Source organism: Acomys russatus, chromosome 8 (genome assembly GCF_903995435.1).
Source record: "Acomys russatus chromosome 8, mAcoRus1.1, whole genome shotgun sequence".
Taxonomy (NCBI): domain Eukaryota; kingdom Metazoa; phylum Chordata; class Mammalia; order Rodentia; family Muridae; genus Acomys; species Acomys russatus.
In genome coordinates, this window is record NC_067144.1 from 76,294,983 (window position 1) to 76,322,526 (window position 27,544).

At 46.6% G+C, this 27,544-nt stretch overlaps 1 protein-coding gene across 1 annotated transcript in view; it reads right to left on the minus strand.

Annotated features, from left to right (window-relative positions):
* Nucleotides 1–27,544, minus strand: part of C2cd2 (C2 calcium dependent domain containing 2) — a 58,318-nt gene that overhangs the window by 22,963 nt on the left and 7,811 nt on the right. The window contains exons 2-6 of the mRNA XM_051150335.1: nt 24,402–24,500; nt 10,466–10,585; nt 8,500–8,604; nt 4,144–4,266; nt 1,756–1,879 (exon numbers count right to left, since the gene is read on the minus strand). Coding sequence (XP_051006292.1) covers nt 1,756–1,879; nt 4,144–4,266; nt 8,500–8,604; nt 10,466–10,585; nt 24,402–24,500 — 571 coding nt within the window. The remainder of the gene's footprint in view (nt 1–1,755; nt 1,880–4,143; nt 4,267–8,499; nt 8,605–10,465; nt 10,586–24,401; nt 24,501–27,544) is intronic.

Sequence of the window (27,544 nt, forward strand, 5' to 3'; positions counted from 1 at the left end):
CCTGGCTAGCGATCAATCAAGACACAAACACTTGTTATATTTTAAAATAGCCTTAGTTAACCTGGGGCAGGGCAAATATCAACCTTCTAAACTCCCTCCCATAGTGTGGCAGGCCTGGGATCCCCGCCTCAACCCCATGCCATCTGCTTCCAATAGCTTCTATCAAGCTACCTCCGGTTCATAATCCCAAATACTTGTTCATGTTCTTTATCTGGGCCGGATTCTCCATCCACGCTGCCAGCCATGTGCTTCTCCTCCATCTAACCCATGGCGGCCTTCCTCTCTTCACTTCAGGGTCTCTCTCCTTTTTTAGTGGTGGTCCTTCTTCTTCCCAGAATTCCTCTCTCTCTCTCTCCTAACCCCACCTGTCTCCTCTGTCCTGCCCAGGTGGAATGGCTTTTTATTAAGCAAAAGGTGGGTCAGAGACAGCAAGCAGTAATTAGCATCAAAACACATCAGACCACCTCCCAACACAGACCTCTAACCAAAGGTCCTTTGAGGGCACTTGATATCGGCACTGTGATATCTCACAGATATTCCTGCCCTGAGACAGTGTTTCCTCTGCAGCATCAGACCTGAAGTCCTCTCTTCTGTGACTCCTTCTGGAAATGGATCGGGTAGAGTAACTTTCACACTCACTCCTCAAGGGAAGACTTGGATCCATTTCCAGATGTGGGCACCTTAGGCAGTACACACAAGGTGAATTCCCTTGGATGGACAGGGAATGGTAGCTGGTAGCATAGCATGTGACTCCCAGGCTGGGACCCACCCTGCCTGGTGGTCCAGGGGACCCACTCAGCCACTAAGTGATACAGCCGCGAAAGGCAATATGCAAGCACTTGCACCAGAAACATCATCTACAGCCGGCTTTGTAGAAACACAGTTCAAATGAAGCCTCTTTATGCCTTGTAAACTGGACCTTTGCAGATACTGACCAGAACTCCTAGCATTCTTTAACAATGACCAGAACCTCACTTCCTCCTCATCAACATCAAGCTGCAATTGAAAAGTCATGTCCTGCTTCAGGCTGCTAAGCTTGGGGGACCGCAGTGACCACTGGGAATTCTGGGGAGAGCCAGAGTTCCACAGCTGCCTTTCTCCCATCAGCAGCTCCAGCAGTACCAGTGAGTCCATGCACTCTGATCCCCCATCAGCCACGCACCTACCCAGCTTTTCAGGACAGCAGAACTCTGACTGCTCAGAGCCTCGAGGTGGGGGGGCACTCAACATGACTTTACTGGCTCAGTCAAAAAACAAACAAACAAACTAAGGCTAGTATCTGTCGCGCTGAAAACAGAAAGCAACCATGACACTGCTTTTTCCTGACCTTCACATACGTGCAGATGAGTTTAGCTTATTACATTTGCATATTTATGGGGTGCAGTGTGGTCCTTCACGGCATATATATCCTGTATAATGATCAGAATCTGTTACTAGCATTGCCACTGTTTCAGATACTCGCCCTTTCTCTGAATCTGGAACACTGAGAATCCTTCCCACAAACTCTGCGGGTATGTATTGTTGACCATCACCAGCCTCAGTTGCTCGCTTGTGCTAAGGGGCTTACGGCTTGTGGCCTCTGGGCTCCAAGCCCATTAGCCAAAGACCAAGCTTTTCACTATATATTTCTGCCAAGGAAGTCAGGGATCACACTGTAGACCCACCCAGGTTACCATATGAGGATTCTCTAGTCGAGGAAGGCCCTTCCCATGGCAGAGGGCAACCTCAGGAGGCCCTGGCAGCAACAACACCCACCTGAAGCACCAGGGTGGTTTAGCAGGGAGACTCGGATGTTCTTCACCTGCAGTTTCAGTTCATGAGCCCTTGGAGGTTTGGGAGGGCAGGATTCCTGAGCAGTGGAAGAAGTGCACTGTAGAGTCTGCAGGGAGAAAAGCAAGGCAACAGCTGTGAGGGTATTAGGGGTTGGCCAGGGGTGCTGGCTTCTATATGGGGCGCCATCTTCAGGGACACCAGTGTCTTCACGGACACCAGAACAAAGCACCTGACCCCCAGAGTCAACTCAGAATTGACACTTCTGTTTCATAGAAAGGTTCTGTTGCCTCTGGAGTGACCCCTTTTCTTTCTCAAATGAAGACCCTGGAAATAGTGAGGGCCCTGTTCAAAGTCTGCTTGTGGTCTACTTGCCAGGGCAATGAAGACTAGCCAGCATATGGTTCTATGCTCTGACCCAGAAGAGGTGCTTTATAGAGACTTGGTCTTCAGGCTGACAGACCTGACAGGACAACACCTAGGTAATGAATGGCCATCAGCCTGTGATCACTTCCTGTCTCCAGGCAGAGCCCACCAGTCACAGGAAGAACTTCTACGGACCTCTGATACTGCACAAGTGAGGGGACAGAGGCAGAGCGGACATATCTTATTCTCAGAGGGGCATCGAGCCTTGGCTGCCATGACAGTGCTCACAGGAGCTCTTAAATTTAGCACAAGAACCTAAAACCCTAGAAGGTTCTCTGACAGGTGCTGGGCTCTGAACAGTAAAAGCCATGCACAAGCTATCCTGTGTGCTGATTGGACTTGAGATACTTCTCGGGGGATGCTTATTAACATCTCCCCAGACACTCATGGGTACCACCCAGCAAACACTGTCTGTGAGTGAAGAATGCCACAGGACAAGAAGGACTGTAAACCTCCTGAAAACACTAGGATGGGATGGAGATGAGATGCTTTGTCACTGAAGCAGGGTCTCTCCATTGAACACAGAGCTAGTCCAGCCAGCCAGCTTGCTCCAGGATCCCCTGGTCTCTGCCTTCTGAGGCTAGAATTACAGGCTGAACTCTATGTCCACCTGGCATTTACTTTGGGTTCTAGGGATCCAAATTCCAGTCTTGATACTGGTACCACAAGTGCTTCAGCCACTGAAGTACCAGAGTTCCACTTCAGGGTCATCAATACCCAGATCAGTACTATTCTGGGTGTTTCTATGATGGTGGTCTGGGATGAGATCAATGTTCACGGCAAGTTTTGTTTTTTGTTTTTTTTCTTAGACAGGGTATTGTGTCACCCAGACTCCATTAGCCTCAGACTCATTTTATAATGGAGGATGACCTTGAACGTCTGACCCTGAGTGCTGGTATTGCAAGCTCGTGCCACCATGCCTAGGAAACATGACCTTAAAAATTGAATCCAGGGTTTCATGTATGCTGCATGCTACAGAGCAAGAGATCAACATCTAAACAGACAGACTGAGTAAAGTAGACGGCCATTCCTAGTGGGCCTCACCCCGTCAGTGGAAGGCCTGAGAAGAAAATTCTGAGCCACTCTCAAATGTTCCTCCTTCCGGGCAGCTCAGGCCAGGCCACACTCTTTTTCTGCTTTTAGAATCAAACAGGATCATTTATCCTCCTGAGCTCTGAGCCTGTGGTCAACTTTCCTTGTGTGCAAGGCTTCAGACCATGTATTTATCAGCCAAAACATCATAATAAATCTTTTAAATCTCTCTTACCCCCCATTCCAAGTGCTCAATTTCTCTGGAGAGGCCTGCCATGGGTGTGGCGTTTAATGAAACTGAACAGTTTCATTTTAGAATGTGATTGGATATGATAGCATAGGTCCTTATGTTTTAGGGTTCATGAATTCTGAAAATACAAAATACTCTTATGAACCATCCCCAGTTTTGATATTTATGGTTGCTAGTCCCCTCCGCTCTGCAAGAATCCACCATTAACAGGATTACTACAAGATGCTAAGGCTTGCCCCTACCTCTGTGGATAACTGACCCTGGTGTTTAGGAAGGCTGAGGCCCCTGCCTTGTTTCTCTGAGAAGGAAGTCCATAACCTACTGTTGTTCTAATCTCCTAGCTGAGCCCTGCCTGCCACCCTGCAAACAAATGAGGGTAAAGATGATCTTTCACATTCCTGTGACCCTAGTCACCTAGAATTTAGCATCAAACCCCATCACCGGCTGACAGTGTCTAATGAATGGTGCAAAGTGGGGGACCGTAGCTTCACCAGGAGAGCAACATTGAGTGGCCTGGCAACGTCTCACACCATGGAGCTCCGATCTAAGGCTCTGTTCTAATACTGAGGGCAATATCTGCCTGGGCTGTGTCAGCCCCACATTGGGAAATGAAGGCACTAGAAACATAAGCTCGGAATCTCCTGTGTCCCGCGATCTGGGCTTACCTGAGCTTCTTTAACTTGCATAGGCTTGGTGCTCAGAAAAACAGATGGAGAGGCAGCACTAACTAGGTGCTTGAGAAGATCCTCAAGGGCTTCAGAAAGCATGTTTACCTCGAGCACCTGTTTCTGGAGAGAGAGAGAGAGAGAGGTCATGAGGTCACCGCATGCCAGACGCAGGTACTGACAAGTGCGCCAGATGTTAAAACCATCAGACAACATCACTCAGCTTTGGTGTGAGAGCTACGCTGGCTGTTGTTACTAGGACTGTAACTGTCCTGCTAGCTCATGACACGCCAGGAACAGCAGCAGCCTTCAAGAGTGCAGCCAGCGACATAATGAGCTAGTCATGCTAACAACTATGTGGGGCTGATGAGGCCTCTGAGCTGCAGAGAGGCACAGTGCAGCCATGAACTTGATGGAAGGCAAAGACCAGGGCTAAGACTCCAGACCCCGAAAAAACATGTGCTGCTTTCAGCTATTGGATTGATTGGTTGTGGATGTAAGAAAGGGCCCAGTCAGTCATGGCAGGGAAAGCAAGGTGGCAGGAACAGGACACAGCTAATCACAGCACATAATCAGGAAGCAGATAGACGAATGCTGGTGCTCAACTTGTTTCTCCTCTTTGTCCACTCTGGGATCCCAGCCTATGGGATGGGTCTTCCCATCTCAGTTTATCTAACCTTGAAACTCCCTCAATGGCTTGTCTGTGAGTCTGTTTCCATGGTGATTCTAGAGCCCATCAAGTTAAGAGTCAGGATTGATCTGTTACCATTCTGGAGCTCAGGGTCCAGAGCCCCATGTGGAACCTGTGAAGGGACCACAACAAGCTTCCCGGGAATCATCCTGAGCCATTCCTAGCTGGGTACTGGTGCTCATCCAAGTGTGTATGGTTCTATTCTGTGCAGCAGATCTCTATAAACCGGTGGGTCTCGATCTGTGGGTCATGACCCCTTTGGGAAGTCAAGGAACCCTTTCACAAGGGGTCACATATCAGACAGCGTGCATATCAGATGTTTACATTAAGATTCGTAACAGTAGCAAAATCACAGTTATGAAGTAACAACAAAACAATCTGTGGTTGTGGGGGTCACCACAACATGAGGAACTGTATAGAGGGGCGCAGCATTAGGAAGGTTGAGAACCACTTCTATAAACGTCTTAGTGCACTGGGTTTTGCCCATTCTATCAGTGGAATACATCCCCAGCCTTTGTTTTGTTTTTAAGGGAAAATTTCATTGTGTATCCCAGGTCGGCCTTAAACTCATGATCCCCCGGCTTCTGCCTCCCATGGACTAGGGATTTTAGGCCTATGGTACCACACTCAGTTTTAAAGGATCTAGTCTTAAAATCACAATTAATGCGAAGGATACCTTGGTATCATTGAGTCTCGTTTCACAATTAGAGCTTTGGTTTTCACTTTTGAGAAAAAGGGGCTCCTTAGTAGATAATTTGTTAAGATGACAGGTCATACTCTGTTGGCTGCCCAGGCATGCGTGCCATCTTTCTGAGGTTTGGGAAGAGAATTTGTGATGGTCAAGGTCTGCCAACATCTCTGCCAATATCCACCACCTTGGCTCCAATGCTGTTCGGTAGTGGGAAGCCTGCAAGCACTTTGGGTGCCATTTACCCTCACTGGGGGCCCCATCTGGCTGTACAGGCCGGGCCTTTAGAGGCATTGGCTCCCACTGGCTTATAGGACACTTGCAACCTGTACAGCAGGAACTGACTTTATGTTGTTGTAAGACAACTGGCTGCCTGCCCCCTGCCTGGCCAGTCCTCCCTAGAGTGGACTTGGGCCTGCATGGGGATGAGCTCAGTCCTGATGAGACTTGATATGAGGTGTGGGTTAGGGGGGTGTCCCCTTTTCTGAGGACAAGGGGGTAGAGGGAGAGAGGAGAGGAGACCAGGAGGAGAGGAGGCAGTGAGCTATGATAAGGATGTAATGTGCATATATAAACTTAAAAAGAAATTTTTAAAAAGTGGACCCGAATCTCTAAAACATAAGGTCTCTATTAAACACCAAGAACCAGAATGACTGGCGTTTCCATGGCTCCCATGGGAGGCCTCATACACGTGTGTTACCTAGCTGAATCCTTGCATCGCATTACCTCCACTTCACAGATAAGGAAATTAAGGCACAGAGAAGTCAATTAACATTTGCAGGGCCATACAGTCCATAATCACGAGAGCTGAAAGTCAAATCCAAGTGGTTAAAACAGTTAAGAGCCTGTGCTTTGAACCAGGAGGCTATTGCCTATCCCCTCAATGGTCTCTTGATTACCTAACCTTCATTTTTAAGTTGGAGTAAAAGTCACTTGATATAAAATAAGCATTTAAAATGTACAGTTCACTGCTCTTTTTTGTATATACACAGTACTGAGCAACTACTACTTAAATATATTCACAACCTTCTCACTACTTCCCAAAGATAAACTCTGACTCCATCGTATCAGGAATCAAGTCCTCAAGCCCTGGCATCCATCTTCCTTTCTCTCTGGGTTGCTTCTTCCGGACTGGATGTGTCACGATGTCACAAGTGTAGCCTGAATCCGGCTTTATTGTTTGCAAGGCTAATCAGGATCCACAATGCACCAGCACACCACTCCGTTTCTGGCTGAATAACACCCCACATGATGGCCACGCCTCCTATTGAGCTCTTGTTTCTCTGTCTGACCTGCACAGTCGTAGGTCAGTAGACAGGAACTCTGGCCTGATGGCCTGCGTTATCCAACAGTTGCCAGGGCAATCTCCCTTCCCGGCCTCCCCTATCCCAGTGCTATTTTCATTCACTAGGGGTGCTGTGGGTCTAGTACTGAGCCACAAGGTGATCTCCAGAATGCCTCTCCACAGAGAAATGTATTGAGTGCATAAAGAATGAGGAAGAGGAAGTACACAATGCAGACAGCATGCTGGCTGGAGGAGGAGGCATGAATGCAATCACCTTTGTAAAAAGACAATGGCACAGTCGCTGTGCGCAGATACCAGTAGGGCCAAACGGATGGGTGCAGAGCTTTTCCCCAGTCTGACTGTTGGTGGAACTGACATTAGTGGAAAATATGTACAAGGAGTTAAAGAGCAGGCTCAGTAGTTCAGAGCACCCATTTGATTCCCAGCTCCCACAAGGTAGCTCACAACCCTTGCTAACTTCACTTCTAGGGCATCATCCAATGCCTTCTTCTGATCTCTGCAAGCACCACATGCACATGAGACAAAGACAAAAATGCAGGCAAAACCCATACACATACAAATAAAAAATAAGTTATATAAAAAGTAAATATACAAAGAAGCATTGACTGAGGCAATTATCAATATCAGATTGGTAGCACAGCTATCCATAGGGGAAAAAAATGACTCAAGGAATCCCACAGACTGGTGTCCTTCTCCACATGAGAAATTCAACGTGGCTGAGCTTGCCTGTGTGGACGGCAGCCCTGGACAAATGACGTTATCACCAGAGAGAAGCAAGGAGCAGAAGGAAGGAGAAAGAAGGGCAGCCCCACCCCAATTCATTTTCTCTCCCTTCCTCCTTCTGCTGTTTGCTTCTCTCAGACAATGACATCAGCTATACAGGCTGACACAGACACAGACAAGCCCTGACATGTTCGGTATCTCTTGCTGAGAAGGGACCGTTCTGTGTTCAAGATTCCTTGAGTCATTTTTATCCCCTGGGTAGCTGTGTTACCAGTCTGATATTAGTTAAGTTACCTTAGTCAGTGTGTGTGTGTGTGTGTGTGTGTGTGTGTGTGTGTGTGTGTGTGTGTGTGTGTGTGTGTGTGTGTGTGAAACTTACAAACTCAAACCAAACCAAAGCCAATCAACCGAGTCCTCATACTGCGCACATCTCTGTCAAAACACGGAGGCTAAAGTGTCGACAGGACTGGGGCGGAGCACTTGTTTAGCATGTTCAAGGCCCTGGTTCCATTCTCAGCACCAGAGAAAAAGTGAAAAGAGAGGAGAAGACAAAAGTGAGATGAAAGGCGAACATGCTACAAAGTCCACACGTCTCTCCTGTGGTGAGTCCTCGGTGGCTGAGCTGGTTGAAATGGAACAGAACTTCAAGGGAGCTTTTTGAAAGCCACAGGAAGGACTCCCTTGTCCAGCAAAGGAAAGTGACAGCAGGGAACCTTTCACCTACTCACCGCAGCCCAGTTTCCGTCCTCATACCCCGAGGCCCCAGGAGTAGAAAGGGAAGTGTCCTCTCTGTCAAAGCCTCAGCGCCTTGTCTCTTGTGGCCCAGGTCAGCAAGCGGAGAGTGGCTGGCAGGGGCTGCCCACCTTAGACTTGCCCAGTTAGAGACACGCCCTAGCCACTCAGGGTTACTCACACCAGTGAAAGAAGGACAAAGACTTACGGACTGACCTCCCCTGGGGCCTGGGGCTGAATCTTGATGGCTGTGTCTGGCGTGTGGGTGAAAGACCACCTGATCTGGATGTCCTCTCTCTTCTCTTCCATGTGGAATTCCATCTGTGAGAACAAACCATCGAGCAACAGTTACTGGGTAGCTGAGTTATTCCCTCAAGTCTTAATTAGCTCATGTATGCATGCTATTATGTGTTCCATATGTATACTATATACACATGTTGCATGTGTGTACTGTGTGCTGTGTTTGTACAAGATATGCATGCATATTATATGTGTGTCCATGTGCACTAACGCTTTCTGTGTGTTCATTTTATAAAATTTATTTTTATTTTATGTGTGTGCTAGGTGATTTTTGTCAACTTGACCCAAACCTAAACAAACCTTAAAATGGCCCTATAGGATTAGCCTATAGTCAATCTTGCAGGGATTCTGATTAGTGGAGGAGCACAGTTCACTATGGGAAATGCTACCCCTGGACAGGTGCTCCTGGGTTGTATAAGAAAATAGGCTGAGCAAGCCATGGGGAGAAAGCCAGTAAGCAGCACCCTCCGTGGCCTCTGTGACGGAGTGTGACTGAGAGTTGTATGCTGGAATGAACTCTCTCCTCCCCAAGTTGCTTTTGGTCATGATATTTTATCACCACAATAGAAAAGTAATTAAGATAATGTGTATGAGTTGCCTATGTGTATGTAAGTATACTGTGTGCATGCCTGGTGACCCCGGAGGCCAGAAGAGTTGAGATGCCCACTAGAATTGGAGTCACAAAAGATTGTAAGCCCACCATGAGGATGCTGGAAACCAAGCCCAGATCATCTGCAAGAACAGTAATGTGCTCTTAGCCGCTGAGCCGGGGCTCCAGCCCCTATGTGTGTTCCTTCAGTCACCTGTTCTCACGGACAATGACTCAGTCGCTGCCTCGGTCTACCATGGTTCTTCCAGAATGGGTAGCCTCCCCTCTGCCCAGGCAGCTCCTCAGGCCAGGTGTCACGGACACCCTACAGCCTCACTGTGCTCCGTGCTGCTCTTTCTGTCACCAAGCCATAGGAGAGCAGAGAGTGCAAAGGGACCCAGAGCACCCTGTCTTCGGTCCTGGGCAAGGCCAGTATCCATGTCCACACGTCCCTGGGATTCTATATGGAGTGCCGTGGAATCCTTCCCCCTATCGCCTGGGCCACTCCAGCAGCCTCAACTGGCCTCCTATATTGAACAGACCTACTCATATAAGAGGGGGCAGAATCATGGAGGCCAGGCCTTCATCCCTGAAGCCTTATGTATAGGGCCAGATATAGCAAATGGGACTTGGCAGGTGTGGTTAGGGCCTGGATCATAAAGTGGTGAGAACATCTTATATCACCAGATGACCAAAAGGAATCATAAGTATCTTTAACAATGAGAAAGGCTGGCAGGAGACTGAGCCAATAGGTATCGTTTGAGGACTACACCTATGGTGACTGAGCTGGAAAGGCACAAGGCACAGTGACCAAGCAAAGAGTGATGGAGTGCATGAGCTCTTTACAACTGAAATATAGCCAACAGGACCATGAGCCCACAGTCCTGTAGCCCTCAAGGACCCTATTGAATATGGCTATTCTCAGAGTCAAACTGCCACCATTTTCATCTTGTCTGCTTGCAGAAGATCATCATGGCCGCGCTTGCTGAATGCTGACAGTCCCTGATGGAGAATCAGGGTGGGTCACAGGGCCTTCACCCAGTTATCTAGTCACTTCTCCCAACCAGCTGTACACCATGCTGCCCTAGTTCCATATGGCCTCAGAAAGGGGACAGAGCATACAGGCTAGGAGCTACTAGAGGAGAGGGCTCCATCTCATCGCTGTGGGGCACAGACCTTCCAGTGTCGGCCACCCAGCACGGAGGACCCTCCCCGCCTCCTGCCTATGGGAGGGAGCACAAGGTCATGACTACCACGGATTTCCTGTGACTGATGACATCTACACAGCCTTACCTTTAAATGAAACGGGGAAAGCCGGACGTCATACAGCTGGAATTCAGAGCCTGGGGCAGAGGCAGGCCCTGCACTGACCAGGAACTGAAGGGTCTCGCCCACCACTTGACAGATCACCATCTGGGGAGACAGGGGACAGGGGACAGGGGATCTTCAGAGGACAGCAAGGACAGTGCCTACTGTGGACACCTTCATTTCACTGAGCAACCTAGACTTTCTGTATTAGCAAGGAAAGAATTTTGAGTCTCAACTTTAGGTAAATACTCAGATACACATCTTTCCTACCAGGAAACAATTCAGGAATTAGACACTGCCTCAGACACTTGATTCCTGATGGATTCTTAAGAGATTTTGTCCTGCTAAAGTCTAGTTGTCATGCTTTTTTTTTTTTTTTTTTTATGTATAATGAAGGTTTTGTTCTTTAAAAATCGCTGTCTTGTTTTGTTTTTTTAACAGTGGCTGCTTTTACATTCTCCAGACAGGGCCAATAAGATGAGTCACCACATATAGACGCTAACTACCACACCTAACAACCTGAGTTCCATCCTCAGGACTAACATGCTTTAAGAACCAATTTCTACAAGTTACCTCTGACCTACACACACACACACACACACACACACACACACACACACACACACGCATGCACGCACATGTACACCACATAACCACATACATGCACGCACACACACATGCACATGTATACCACATACACACCACATACACACACATACACACCACACACACACACATACACACATGCATACCACACACACATACACACATACACGCACACACATACACTCATGCATACCACACACACATAAACACACACATCTACCACATACACCACATACATACACATAGAGACACACACACATACGCACAAGCACACATGCACGCATGTATACAAATAATAAATGTACTTTTTTAAAGCTCTAGACATTTCTACCCTCATGTAGAAAAAAAGCCACTTGCCATCTTTTGCTGAAGTAAGCCTTTAAAAGAAAATAAGTCATAAGCATTACAAGCAAAAAATGTAAAAAGTAGCCAGGTGTGGTGGCACACACTTTTAAAACAACACGCAAGAGGTAGAGGTAGGCAGATCTCTGAGTTTGAGGCCAGCCTGATCTACAAGTGAGTTGCAGGACAGCCAGGGCTACCCAGAGAAACCCTGTTTCAAAAAAGCCAAAAACCAAACCAAACCAAAGACTTTAACATGTGTTGATGAAGAAAAAAGTTAAAAATGTTATCCAGGACGTAAAATTATTTCTATCTAAATAGCTTTAGTATATTATTTTTTAATGTGAGAATAAATTTTAAGACATTAAAATATTTATGTAAACTTATAAGCATGTAAAATTAAATAACTCTAACAAAAATAGAATTATAATATGAGCTCAAATATAAACTGAACTTGTATTGTAGAACAAAGTTATAGACGACAGAGACGATTACACCAACAATAAAGCAAACCACAATCTGCTGTAAGGTATTTCATTTTATGAACAAAATAACACAGTGTTTTTTTGTCAGTGAGTCCTAAAGGAGCCTATCTTCTATGTCAGATTCCAGCCATGCCAGGCAAAGCCCTGAACATGCCCAGTGCGCACCAGGCCAGATGCCAGGTATATAGGAGGTGCAGTAACAGGGCAATGCTAGGCGCTGCACGGCAGGGTGGCTAGGCAGCCCGGAAGCTGGCCACTGAGCCACTGGACGGCTGAAGATGGATGACACAGGAGAGGCCTCTGCCTTCCCTCAGGGAATGGCTGACCCCACCCCTGCAGTTCACTTTGGGAGACAGAGAAAATTCTTTAATCCTCCAGTGTATTTCTCAGAATCTAAAACACAAAGTGAAAAGATTGTGGAGATAATTACTTTGCCAGGCCTGATGCACAAAGCACAGAGCTAGGCCACCCAGCCCCTCTTTATTTCTCACCCCTGGCCTCCCACACACAGCTTCCACACATAGCTTTCTGCCGTTTCCCCAACACACACACACTAACGTATCCTCCAGATGCTCTGAGCTCCATTAGGGAAGCTTCAGGACTCTAGGAGTGGAGTCCTGAGCACACGGCCTATCAGGAGTTCACCTAAAACAAATCACCCTCCTTCTCAATTCTGGAAGGAAACAGTTTCATCTTTCTTACATGCTTTCCTGTGATGGTGCTCTCAAAAGATGGATGACAGGAACCGGTTATGTCTTCCCCAACCCCAGAGTTCATGGAGGGTTAGAACAACAAAAATGTTTGGGTAAGAAATGTCACTGATTTATGTTAAAAATAAATGTTCTATAAACAATCCTTTGTGGAAATTCTGATAGCAGAAGAACCCCATGGGCCAATGGCTGATGCAGGGACCTGTTCCCAGGGCCTGTGCCCTTTACTGCTTGAGATAAACAATAAAACAGAGCTTTGGCTGCACGACCATCAAGACGCTCTAGACCCTTCTACACTGAGCCCATCAGCCCTGTGCTGAGAGCACAGCTGATCTGGGGTGGGAGGTAGAAGTGTGTTTTAAACCTCATAAGAAGCTTTGGTTTCCAAGAACATGTAAAACTGCCCAACAGCCATCCCTTGAGGGACACAGAGCATTTAAGCATTTGGATAAGCCTAGAAGAAATCAGGCCAATAACTAAATTCAAAGGACTTGAGGATTTCTAGAACACAAGACTCCAAAGCTCATAATTAGCTACCTGTGATGGTCAGTGTTAGCTGTAAACGTGACAGGATCTGGAACCACCTGGTAGACAAGCTCCCCCACTCACAGCCAACCATGAGGGGCTTCTTAAATCAGGTTAGCTTGGGCATGCCTGTGGAGTAATCTGGCTTAAGTTAACTGAGGCAACAGACAGACCCTTTAAAAAGGGGAGCAGCAGGGTCCCCAGCTTCAGTCTTGGACAGCATAAGAAGAAACTAGCTGAAATACAAATGACTGCAAACAAGCCCTTCTCCCTCTAGCTGATTTTGTCAGCTATTTCATCACAGCCATAGGAGAAGGGACTGAGAAGCCATTCACCTCCCCTACTCCCAGGGCCAGTAGAGTCATTAATGGGGCTGCTTCAAGTTGCAAAGTCTTTTTACAGCGTCCCAGTTGTGCCCCATCCTTACAGCACCCTATCACCCAGGTGCACTAGCCTGACTGTGAATCCAGATTTCCCCACAAAATGATAGCTAGGCTTCCTAGTTAGCCCCTTAGCCAAAAGGAATGGGTATCTCTCTCCCATTAAACTACATTCCCTACAGGATTTCAGACCTGTTATCACCAGTTCCCAAATCGTCTTTTCCCAACTCTGCAATCTATTCTCCCCTCTATAAACATTCTTAAAGATGTGAGGAGAATATTGTATCAATAAAGATGTGAGGAGATGTGAGGAGAGTACCCAGTGTTTACTCTGAAACAGAGATATTTTTATTATTTATTTTTTAATTAATTTATTCAGATTACAACTCAATTATTATCCCATCACTTGTATCCTCCCATTCCTCCCTCCCTCCTACTTTCACCCTATTCCCCTCCCCTAGGTCTATGAGCGAGGGGGATCTCCTCCCCCACTTTATGGTCATAGGCTATCAAGTCTCATCTTGGTAGCCTGCTTATTCTTTGAGTGCCACCAGGGCTCCCCACCAAGGGGAGGTTATCAAATATGGGGCACCAGAGTTCATGACAAAGTCAGTCCCCGCTCTCCACATAACTGTGGAGAATGTCCTGTCCATTGGCTAGATCCAAGTAGGAGTTCGATCTTTACTACTTGTAATGTCCTTGGTTAGTGCAGTAGTTTGAACAGACCCTGCTGGGCCCTGATCCACCCATTACGATGTTCTTCTTGTAGGTTTCTAAGGTCCTCTGGGTCCTTCTATTTCCCCATCTCCTATATTTCTCTTACCAAGAGTCCCAGTCCGATGTCCTCACATCTATCCCAATCTCCTGGTAGGTGAAGACTTTCATGGGAAATGCCTTTTGGGCTAGTGCCCAATTATAAGTGAGTATATACCATGTGGTTCTTTCTGCTTCTGGGTTTACTCACTCAGTATGATCGTTTCTAGTGCCCTCCATTTGTCCACAAATTTCAGAATTTCCTTGTTTTTTATAGCTGAGTAGTATTCCATAGTGTAAATGTACCACAATTTCTTTATCTATTCTTCAACTGAGGGACATTTAGGCTGTTTCCAGGTTCTGGCTATTATGAATAAGGCTGCTATGAATATAGTTGAGCATATGTCCCTGATGTGTGGTGGAGCATCTTCTGGGTATATTCCAAGGAGTGGAATAGCTGGGTCTTTAGGAAGCCCTATTCCCAGTTTTCTGAGAAAGCACCAGATAGGTTTCCAAAGTAGTTGTACTAGTTTGCATTCCCACTAGCAATGAAGGAGTGTTCCTCTTTCTCCACATCCTCGCCAGCATGTGGTGTCATTTGAATTTTTTATGTTAGCCATTCTGATGGGTGTTAAGATGGAATCTCAGAGTTGTTTTGATTTGCATTTCCCTGATGACTAAAGACATTGAGCATTTCTTTAAGTGTTTCTCAGCCATTCGATATTCCTCTGTTGAGAATTCTCTGTTTAGAGCCCCATTTTTTAATTGGGTTATTTGGTTTGGTGGTTGAAATAGGGATCTTAACCAGCCAGGGTTAAGTACTATCACATCTACACAGTATGAGAGTCAACACTGTCAATTTGATAGGACCTAAAATCACTTAGGAGACAAGCCACTGGGCATGTGTGTGAGGGCGTGTGTAGACTGGGTTAACTGAGGTGGGAAGACTATACTGAATGTTGTTGGTGCCATGCCATAGGATGGTGCCCAGGATGGAGAAAGCCAGCTGAGCACCAGTATTCACCTCTACATTGCCTTCCCTTAGGGCATCAAGCTCCTGCCACCATGCCTTCCCCAGCATGAAGAACTATATCCTCTCAAACTATAAACTACACAAACTTTTCATCCTCCTAAGTTGATTTTTGTCAGGGAATTTTGTCACAGAAATGAGAAAGTAACCAATGCATCCTATTTGCCTATTGAGTCACAATATATAGACTCGCAGGCTTATTTCATAAGGAACTCTCCTAGGGGGCTAAAGTGAAAAATTCTGGAAACAAGATGGCAGTCAACTCCAAGGCAAGCTGAGTAGATGGAGTATTTCTTGTCTTTACTACTTTGTGTATTCTTCTTTTTTCCTACTCTGTATCCTCCTACCTTATATCATTAGCTGGGAGAGAAAAGGAAGGGGGCAGAGAGAGAGAGAGAGAGAGAGAGAGAGAGAGAGAGAGAGAGAGAGAGAGAGAGAGAGAGAGATCCCTGAATCAAATATCTTTCCTTTTGTTCTTTCTTTGAGCTCGACTACTAACAAACCACAACCAACCCCCCTGAACAACTAACAACTAGCCATCCTACCTCTCGGGGCCCTAGCATTTATATGACCTCTGAAAAGTTCCCAGAATTCCACTATCTACACCTGGCAAAACCACACCTCTGCTAGAACAGTGTGAGGTAGCCCCATATCCCCACCCCTTAGATTAAAACAAATTCTTATAATAGTTCTGTGTTTTTAAAGGAGCCAAAATTCCAGAATTCTCACTACAATGGGTTGTACCTGAACTACAGTGGTTCCTTTCCTGGATTCTAACTGCCACTCCAGGAAAGCTCTCTGCTCATATCAAGAAATATGACAAAAAAGGCTTTCCCCCAATACCGTACTGCAGGGGGAATTGTGACTGTTTGATATGGCATCGCACAGAAGCATCTGTGTATAAGCTTTCTCCCTCAAGAACTCTGCATGAAAAGACATGGAAAAGATGTTTCCTATAAAAGGCAGACTGGAATGAAGTGGGCCTTTTCCTTGCTGGCACTTAGTGCTTCCTATTAAAGGCCAAGTTATTCTGTCATCTATCCATGATGTTCTGGGTTCCAATAAACCTCCTGATCTAGCAGCCCCAATGATCATTTCACCATGTGTCAATACCCAACAAGCAGGTTCCTATCAAGGGCAGAGTCTACAGTAACACTCAGGGGGTGGAACCTCCCAGGAGGAGCCTCCACCTGCCATGGGAAGGATCCTAACTCAAAAAAAAAAAAAAAAAAATTGCACAACCTATTAGCATTTTAGCATACATACCAGGTTAATGGCATGACTGAAATTTCAAGTCACATAAAGCAAGCAAACGAAAAGATCACTGGAGATTTCTGTGAGAAGTAAAGACAAATTTGCTGACTTCACTGCCCTTGCAAACCAGAGAGGCATGGTCAGAGCAGGAGCACAATGCTCTTGGTAGACATCGGCACACAAAGCGCAGTAGCCATGCCTGTAGAAGTAAGCGCACACCACTGACCACACAAGCATGGCTGTGGCCTTCCCACTATCTACACTGTTTGTTGCTGCGGTTTCACAATTTCATGGGCTGTCTCATTTCTTGTCGTATCTCCCTATCTCATCTCTTTTATGACAGGTGCAAGAGCCACAAAAAATACTGTGCACAGCAGCCAGAGAGCCACCACTTGGTAGCTCTGTTCTTTGGCCAAGTAACTTACTCTCTTGTCTCAGTTTCCCCTGCATCCAACGGCACTTTCTGTTCTTCTAACAGGAGTTTCATGAGCACAGATGAAAAGAAACACAGCCCGGCCCTTCATATCCAAGGCCATCACAGGTATGGATGTCATGGGGCCCTATGGAATCCTGCCCCTGTTTTCTATGCCCAGCCCTGCTGGGAAAGGATTTGCAATTAGCAAACACAGACCTACTCACCCCAACCTCAGCAGCCTGGCTGGGCCTTTCCTGCATCCTGAGCACGCCTAGACTTTTATTTAAAACCTTTAGCCTAAGCTGGTCCTTATCCCATTAGGAACCTTGGCTTGATTTTAAAAAGCTTATCACAGAGCACCAGGCCACTCATCCAGAAAGGTGATACCATTTGCAATCGTTGCGGTTGGTTCTCAGTGTTACCACTGCTAGCACTGGTAAGTTTTCCAAACATGTTACAGCAGAGTTCTCAGGGTGCAGGCAAACGTAACAGCCTGGCTCAGCTACATGCCCCAATACAACTACTGAAGTGACAAATACTGATAAAAAGCCAAGAAGGAAGTAGACGCTGTGGCCATATTGGGAAGAGGAACCAATAAAGGGCCCAACGGTCCCAGGTGTATCTACAGGGTCCTGACATGAGGTTGGTGTGTACGCAGAGGGCAAAGGGTGTTACAGCTAAGCGGCTGGCCAAGGCGCTGTCCCATCCATCACTGTCTTAGCTTCAGTCTTTCCTCCACGACGTCCGATAAGCTGTCGGCACCGTGTGAAGCCTCTTCCTGAGTGACAAGTTCCCCCTTTGACTGGCACTAGGCTTCAGCCTTTCTTTTCCCTGAGCACAGGATTCCTGGAGAAGTTTTAATTCTCTGAGCTTCATTGCTTTAGTAGGCTGGCAGTGGACAAGAGGGACGTCAATGTCACTTTAGAATTTCTCCTCTTCTGCCAAGGGTTGAAGTACATTTAAAACAACACCCATCCCACCTGTTAAAGGAATGTGACTGAGTGGGCGGCCCTGGCATGGTAGGGCTGGTCTCGTCACCAGGGTTCGCACCTAGATTGTCAAGACACCTGACAGGGAAGCCTCTGATGAAGCTGAGAGACATAAAGGGCTACAGCGCACACTCTGGAGGATGGGCTGGCTCCAGGATACTCTTACATGAAAACAGAACCTTGTGTCTCCTGGGTGGAACATTCTAGAGCAGAATCTTTCCAAGGATGTGAAGAAAGAGAGCGTAGGTAGGAACTAGTTCCTGTGTGAGTATGTAGCTGAGTCTGGGAGAAATCACCAGTCTGCTGGTGCATGCTGAGACTAAGCAAGGAGGAAAGAAGGCCTGAGGAGAGCAGAGCCCACGCTGTGGATCACCTCTTTACAGCAGGCCTTGCTATGACTAGTGCCAGAAATCTGGGCCAGGCTTGTGCCTGGAGGAAGCGCCATCTAACAAGATGACCCTTGAAGGGAGCTGGTACAGGAAAAATGCCACCACTCTTCAGGGCTTGCTGTGGGTGATAAGCAAGTGTCTCCTGTGGGCTAATGAGACAGGTGGTGGCCGGGAGTCCCTACACAGCTTTCAGGTAAAATTGTCAGAAAGACTAAGCGATCTCGAAAGCCAGGAGGCTGGAGGTCCAGGTCAGCGGGCAACTGAACAATAACCAGTCACTCATAGTGCTGAAGCCTGCATCCAGACGCAGGTGAGGAAGGGAGGGGCTGGGAGAAGCCGTGTCCAGAGGGGCCTGGGGCATGCCTACTGCATGCACGCTATGCACATGCAGCTTCATAAACTGAAAATAGTACAAACTGCTTTCCTGGATTCGGAGAGCCCTTCCGATAAGCTCTTGAACTAAAGGGCTCCTGGGAAGCCCCAGTTCGTCCTCCACCAATCAAAAGTGGGGTGAGAGGCGGGGCCTCAGCCTGGAAACCCAGCTGTTTTCACTGCCTTCTAGTCTCAGAATGGAACTGAATGGGAAGATATTCAGTATGAAGATACTCACTACGAAACACACATGTTCAACGTCCAAAGTGCCTTGTGTGAATCGGATCAGACTGTTCCAGACTCAGTGGGGTGGGGGTGGGGGGCAGGGCCTGACTATCACCCCTGCCCTTGGTATTTTTCTCTGTCCAAACCCTGAGACCGCGCACTGTGCGCTGTGGAGAGGGACTAATGATGAAACTGTGTTTGCAAAGACAACTGTGAAACACATGGGTGTTGAAAGGCTGCAGGCAAAGTCCAAGCTTAGGGCCCTCTGTATGCACTCACAAACCAAGTAGCCAGTTGGGAAAAGACATTATGAAATGGAACGTGTTGGGCTTGGGAGCACCTGTTCCTTTCTTAGCACAAGATACGTAGCCTTGGCTAAGGCCAGGTAAAGGTGGTTAGTAGTTACTTCAAGCCAAGCAATCTTGTGTACCACTTGAGTTAATTCATACCACCTCTATGCCCAAGATGGCTGGGTGCGGGGTGTGGCTAGCTACACATCCAGAGAGGAAGCCAAGCCTTGTGTGAAGAGGCAAGGGAGCATGGAGCCCTGTCCTCAGATCCTTTCTCCTGCCAGGGTAACACAGCCTTTGCCTAACATGCAGATTCCCTCCAGCAAGTCATATGCCCCCACTGATGAGGCAATCAGACAATTCAGATAACACAAGGGAGACATAACAAAGCAATAGACCTGGAAATGCACTGAATAGGGCTAGTCTCGGGGAGGTTCATCCTCTCTGTTTTCTGAGTTGTTAATTTTTTTAAGGCTTAATCTATTTTTTATTATGTATACGATACTCTGCCTGCATGTACACCTACACGCCCGAAGAGAACATCAGATCACATTATAGATGGTTGTGAGCCACCATGTGGTTGCTGGGAATTGAACTCAGGGCCTCTGGAAGAGCAGTCAGTGAGCCATCTCTCCAGCCCCAAGTTGCTAATTTTGTAACGATATAACTTCTACATTTGAGACAGAATACGCCACTTGCAGCAAACTGTGTCTAAACTCTGTTTAGAGTTTAGATGTGAGCATCTGCATACGCATGTCACTGTCTATGGATGTCACCACCACCATCAAACTAAGGACCTGGTGAGGACGAAACCACAGCTCAGCCACGGGAAAGACAACAGCTTGCAAATAAGGCCGACTGAATGAAACAAAGCCTTTAAAATCTTTATGGATTTCTCTATTGGTTTTCACTGTGCCACTCCCAAACTCCGGAACTTCCCGTTTCCCAAACAGAAGGCATGTCCCCACAAAATACTAACTCCATGCCTACCCCTCATTTTATTTTCTGCCTATGTACTCGACTCTCTGGACCATATCTAGAGCCTCACCTAATACCTCTTACAGTGTCTAATCTTTTATATCTGGGCCTAGTAAAAGGTCCTCATATACCCTAAAGAATGTGTCAGCATTTCCTTCCTTTATGAGGTGGAGTAACAGCCTATGCTCACATCGGCGTATTCGCACAGCTTCGACTGCTGTTCCCTTTTGTCTATGGTGAGAGATATGATTCTGAGCAGGATGTACAAACACTATTCATAGAAACTTTGGTTGTGTATTCACCCTGTAGATGGATTAATAGGAATGCACTTCACCCACCCACTTTCTCTTTTCTTTTTTAAAATATATTTTTTAAAATATATTTTAATTTATTAATTTATAACTTATTAAGTTATCCCATCCCTTGTATCCTCCCATTTCTCCCTCCCTCCCATTTTCCCCTTACTCCCCTCCCCTATGACTGTGACTGAGGGGGACCTCCTCCCCCTGTATATGCTCATAGGGTATCAAGTCTCTTCTTGGTAGCCTGCTATCCTTCCTCTGAGTGCAAGCAGGCCTCCCTATCCAGGGGACATGGTCAAATATGAGGCACCAGAGTACGTGTGAAAGTCAGACCCCATTCTCCACTCAACTGTGGAGAATGTCCTGTCCATTGGTTAGATCTGGGTAGGGGTTCGAAGTTTACTGCACATATTGTCCTTGGCTGGTGCCATAGTTTGAGCAGGACCCCTGGGCTCAGATCTGCCCATCAAAATGTTCTTCTTGTAGGTTTCTAGGACCCTCTGGATCCTTCTATTTCCCCATTCTCCCTTGCTTCTCTCACCTAGAGTCCCAGTAGGATGTCCTCCCCTCTGTCCCACTTTCCTGGTAAGTGAAAACATTCATGGGACATGCCCATTGGGCTAGTGTCCAGATATAAGTGAGTATATACCATTTGACTCTTTCTGCTTCTGGGTGAACTCACTCATTATGATCATTTCTAGTTCAATCCATTTGTCCACAAATTTTGGGAATTCCTTGTTTTTAATAGCTGAGTAGTATTCCATAGTGTAAATGTACCACAGTTACTTTATCCATTCTTCTACTGAGGGACACTTAAGCTGTTTCCACGTTCTGGCTATTATGAATAAGGCTGATATGAACATGGTTGAACAAATGTTCTTGTTGTGTGCTGGAGCATCTTCTGGGTATATTCCAAGGAGTGGAATACCTGCACTCACCCACTTTCTGATACTGCTTTTTGGGGGGCAGATATGAAGATCCTTAAAACTAGACTGCTGTAATGCCTGCACCTCTGTCCCTCCTCAGTTGCCAGGCTTGGCACTATTCCACTGCCCCTCTGACTGGCAGTTTCAGAAAATAACAAGCAAAAGCTGCCCAGCTCCCGAGAGTCACGGTCCTTATCTGCCACTGACAGAGACAATGCCGACTGTTGGAGGAGGCACTTCCCAAGGAGGTCCCAGGAAGGTTATGATCTCCACTCTCCATGCCTCAGTTCCTACCCTGTAAAAAGTGGCCACAGGCCCATCTACTTCCAGTTCTTGCCTGCTACATGGGCTGTGCCAGCTTCAATGTTCCAACGCCTGCCACAGACTTCAGTTCCTTTTACCACTCTGGGATCTTCCAAAGAGCTCTCTGGACTCACTAAAAGGGTAGCATGGGCATGTGACTTCTGTACTAGCAATGGTTGAAGGGAAGGGACCTCCCTTGGGCTGATAGCATAGCACCACAGTAACCAATGTGGCCAGTTTTAAATAGAGTATCTTGGACCCACCTAGTCCACCCAAACCTGGCACACTCAAGTGTGCACCTAGGAATCTGAGAGAGTAACCAGGCCCCTGCAGCATCTGTCATTTATGCTTGTGAGGGGGGGAAAAAAAGTAAGCTATTTATCCTGCCAAGGAAGAGGAATAAATAAGTCTGATTCTACAAGGCCCTAACCCTAATAACAACCAAGCAAGGGAGATACACAAGCCTAGCTTGTCCAGACCAATGACAGGTAAGGAAACAAAGTTACAACTGATCAGATGAATCTCAAGTCCCATGAAGAGAAATCTTGGTACTAAAGTATGTATATAAGCTGACAGAAGTTAACAAATACAAATAGTCCTTGCTGTGAAGGTGACACAGGGTGTGCGGGGAGGGGGGGTGGTGAGGGATGGATGGTAGCACTCGCCTCCTCATCTGGAGATACCTGGGATTTCCTCCGAGTGGTCTGCTAAACATACCCTGTACACGTAACTTGAAAGTGAAATGGGTACAGATCTGCAAATGCTGGTCTTTCACATGCAGGGGGGTGAGGAACACACAGAAGTCTGGGAAGAAGAAAGTCATCTAGCTTCTGGATGGTCACCACTATGGGCAGTAAGCAGGGACAGAAGACAGGACTATTGCCTATGTCACAGCCTAAAACACATATGTCTGCATAGAGACACTTGCACGCTAAATGTTTCTGCAGCAGTATCCACTATAGCTAACTTATGAAACCACCCTAGATGTCTAACAACAGAGGAACGCATAAAGAAAGCGTGGCTTGAATACACATGGAACTCCTTTCAGCCATTTAGAAGAAGGAAGTTATACCATTTATGGGAAAAATGGATGCAAGTGGAGAGAATCTCATTAAGCCAGACTCAGAAGAACAAATACTGCCTGTTTCATTTGTGGCTCCTAGATTTTATACAGATACACAAGATCACATGTGTAGGATAATATGAAATACAAGCATAAGCTAAACTGTTAGGGGCAGGCAGGGAGGAGAGTCTTATTTTTTTTTAATTGTTTTAGTTTTGTTTTATTTACGTATATACAGATACCCTTTGAGGCCAGATGAGGGTGTCAGATACCCTGGAGCTAGAGTTACAGAGGGCTGTGATCTGCTCAGTATGGATGCTAAGAAGTAGACTTTGGTCCTCTGCCAAAGCACCAAGCAACTGCTGAGCCATCTCTCTAGCCCATGACTATATTCTTTTTATGTATATAGAAGTACATTCTCAAGGGTTGTAATGAATGGCCCTGACAGGGCCCCTTTTCCTCTTACAGTAGGTCTCACTCATTTGACATCCATGGGAACCACAGTGGCAGGGATGCCCCACTAGCCATGTGGGGAGGGTTTCTGAGTCTGGAAGATAAGCTGAATATTAGGCAAATAAGCCATTCTTAATATTGGGGAAGATTTAGAGGCCAGGAAAATAAAATATACGGTATTAATAATAACAATAACCATTAGCAATAAAGGCAATAAGTACAAGATGGTCATGTAAATACAGCAAGTTGATTTTTTTATATTTCTGGGACTCAGTCTTGAGATTTCCCAGGACTTTCTGGTCAGTCTCATGTGTGCATCTCACTTGTAAACTCTGAGCAGTGGCACGCATTCTACAGCACATCTCACTGGCTCAGAAACTCCGCCTCACACGTAACAACTTCGCATACGTACACACGCCAGTTTTACCGAGAGGCCATAGGATTCAGCCTTTTAGACTGTGCACCCAAATGCTTTCAACACATTTGTAGCTGTGCAGCCATTACCACCAACAAACCCTCTGCCTGTAGGCAACCATTCCCATCCCCACCAGACTCTTCCCAACCCAGGTCCTGGCATCTCTGGCCTGGTTCTATTAGCTGGTTTATCCGTATAAATGGAATTATATAACACAGGGCTGCATGTGGCATGACGTTTGTTGTTTTCTGAGATAGGGTCTCATGTAGCCCAGTTTGGCTTTAAACTCACTGTGTAGCTGAAAATGACCTTGAACTTTTGGTCTTCCTGCCCCTACCTTCTGAGTACTAGGATTACAGGTATGCACCACCATCCCTAATGTATATGCTAGAGAGCAAACACAGGGCTTCATGCATGCTGGGTAAGCATGCTCCCAATTGAGGTACATCTCCTGCCCACAGTAACATGTTTTCTAGGCCAACTGATGGTACACACACGTGTTGGTGTTTCTATCTATCTCAATGCTGAATGATACTCTCTTCTGTGCAGACTTTTTTTTTTTTTTTCCAATCCATTTATCCAATGATAGGCTGGCCATTTCTCCCAGAATAAAGGTTCTATTTTCAGTAATTCTGAAGCAAAGCACTTGCCCAGCTCCAGCTTGGCATTCACTCAGCACGCAGGGAAAGATGGCACAGTTCAAATACCTAGCTCACCTTCTCTTGGGCTGACTTGGCCACACTGGAGACCTCCCCGACTCTCAGCTGCAAGGGCTGTCGCCGTGGGTCTTGCTGGAAAGAAAGACACAGTGGACCCTGGAAGAGAGAGAGGCCATGTGAAGAGGAATGCATAAATGTAGCTTGAGTTCTGTTTATTTTATTTTTAAGTACACACTTGCTACGAAATTAAAAAGAAAAAACTTGTAAAAAGAACATCCCAGCAATGGGAGGGAGGGAGGGAAGGGGAGGGGTGGGGAGAGAGAGAGAGAGAGAGAGAGAGAGAGAGAGAGAGAGAGAGAGAGAGAGAGAGAGAGAGAGAGAGAGATCCAGCCAATATTGGAGATTGCTCAACACTTGGCAAGGAGGACTCCACAAGGAGGGAGTGACAGAGATGGCAATTGACTCAAAGATAAAGCAAGGAAGCATTGTGCTGAGCCCTAAGGTTCAGAACAGGGGAGACATGCAGCCTCAGGGCAGGCTGTGGCTGCACCTCCTTCCCAGCTGTGCTTTCCTGAGGAAATGCTCTTCCCTGGATGGAGGGAATTCCTCCTGCTTTGTGAGGCTGTGGGCAGTTCTGCTACTTGAGGTGTTATCACCCTTCTCCTCTTCCACTGCTGGGCAGAAACCCAGAGCCTGGAATCTCTCTGGGATGTGAAATGACCCAGAAGACTACTGACTGGAAAGGCACCTCTCTGGTGCCTGCGTCCCCAGTCTTTGCCTCACAGCCCTCCAAAGTTGCCTGGTTCCCCAGCCACATGGTTCAATAAGCCATGCATTCTCCAATAAACTCTGTGTCTCTCTTGGTTTTGTTTTTTTTGTTTGTTTGTTTGTTTGTGGTGTGTGTGTGTTTATAATGTGTATATGTAAACATTTGTTGTCCGAATGTATAGGTTACAGGAAAATCTTAAGTGTCAGTCCCCACCTCTGTTCATTTTTGTTTGAGACATGCACCAGGCTAGCTTCCAATGAACGTCCAGAGATCCTTATATCTCTTATCTCGCCATATGAGCTCTAAGATTAGAAAGATGCATGCTACCTTCACATGGGCGCTGGGATTCAAACTCACGTTCATATGCTCATGTGGCAAGTGGTGTACTCACTGAGTCAACCTCCTATTTGTCTGGAGGCAGCAGAGATGGGGAGTGTCTTTCAAGTTAAAAATGTCCAAGTCAGGGCTAGGGATAGAGCTCAGCTGGCCAAGTTCTTGCCTAGCATACACAAGGCTCTGGGTTCTATCAGCATGCTGCCACAGCTCTGAAATCCTAGCATGTGAGAAGCAGAGGCAGAAAGATGAAAAGTTCAAAGCTACTCTTGGCTACAGAGTTAGTTTGGTGCCAGCCTGGACTACATGAGACCCTGATTTGGTATTTTTGTTTTGTTGTTACTGTTTTTTGTTTCTGTTGTTCATTTGTGTTTTGTTTTGATTTTTTTTTTAAATTTCCAAATGGCAGATATATTAAGTCAATGTGACTATAAGGCAGTAAGACTGTTGCTTTATGAAAGTGAATATGGGCTTGGACAGCAAGCCAAGGACTGTCCTCTTAAATATGGTTCTCTGGAAATTGCCAGCTTGCATACTAAGATGCCCTAAGATTGAAAACTTCTTTAGCTTTTCCTGCTAGTTAGCCTTTCCTGTCTAAATTCTGACTGGGTAGCAAGAAGTTGCTGTAAGTCAGGACTCCATGGCAGAACGCTAGTTACCTATATGGGTATGAGCAACGCTAGAAGACAGAAGCATGCGATGGCACCAGAGGAGTTCTGGCAGGCCTACGCACAACAGCAGTGACATAATCCTCTCCTGACCTTTTAAGAGTTCCCAGAGACCCAAATGAAGCATAAAATGCACAGTTCGTTTTGACCTAGGATTCAGAACCTCACCCCATGCTAACAGCACCTACTTCATTCCTCAGTCATGAGAGGCGGTAAACTCTGCATCGCAGGAGGGATGATGTCACCGTCTCCAGGCTGTACTGGCAGAGTCTGGAGCTGAAGATTGCCTTGGGGGGAGCAGCTGGCTAAGGACTATGAATCTGCTGTACTATGAGCTGACCTTGTGGCACAGAGGCCAGTGCCGGGTAGGTGCCATCAGCAGAGTGCCTGAATGCTAAGGTGAGCCCAGCAGAACACAGAGTGCCCCCAGAGAAGCCTAGAAACATGGGGCTGCCTTCACTCCACCTGTTCACAGATTGTCCTGGAGCCATAGCAAGACAAGTAGGGTGGATGCTCCTTCCTGTGCTGCCTTGTGGGAAAAACCTTGGGAAGATCTTTAACGTCAAGGGATTCTCTTTACAAAAGACACAAATTGTAAGTTAAAATAAGACAGAGGAGAGAAAGCTGGAGAGATGGCTCAGGGTTAAGAGTACTGGCTGCGCTTTCAAAGGACTGGAGTTCAATTCTCGGCACCCATATGGCAGTTCACAACTGTCTGTAACCCCAGTTCCAGGGAATCTGACACCCTTACACATATACAAGCAGGCAGAACACCAATGGACATAAAAGTTTTTCTTTCTTTTCTTTTCTTTTTTTCTTTTTGAGACAGGGTTTCTCTGTGTAGCCTTACCTATCCTGGACTCAATTTGTAGACCAGGCTGGCCTCGAACTCACAGTGATCCACCTGCCTCTGCCTCCCAAGTGCTGGGATTAAAGGCATGCGCTACCATTCCTGGCCTTAAAAAATCATTTCTAAAAGCAAGGATGAAAAGACTGCCTTTTTCTTCCAATCCACCTGCTCTTGGGGCTCAGGAGTGGAGCAAGCCCACAGCTTTCCACCAACTCCTGCACTCCCGATGTTCTGCCCAAGGCTGGCTGCACCAGTCCACAACCACCAGACTAAAGACTGCACACGCATGAGAATCTCTCATGTAACAACTGCCAGAAACACACACATTCACCCGTCCTTACAAACACACACAAATACATACACACACCAAACAAACAAACAAACAAACAAAAAACCAAGAAGTCAGGTAGGTAACCCTGAGACCCTGACCCATACTACAGAGCCTCTGTGATTAAAACAATGGCTCTAGGCAATGAAGGGAAAAATCTAGAACAGCTTGACTACAGGTGGAAGCTCAGCCATAGGGTCACAAGTGTAAAACTTCATACATGCCATGAAGCTTTGTTTCAAACACAGGACT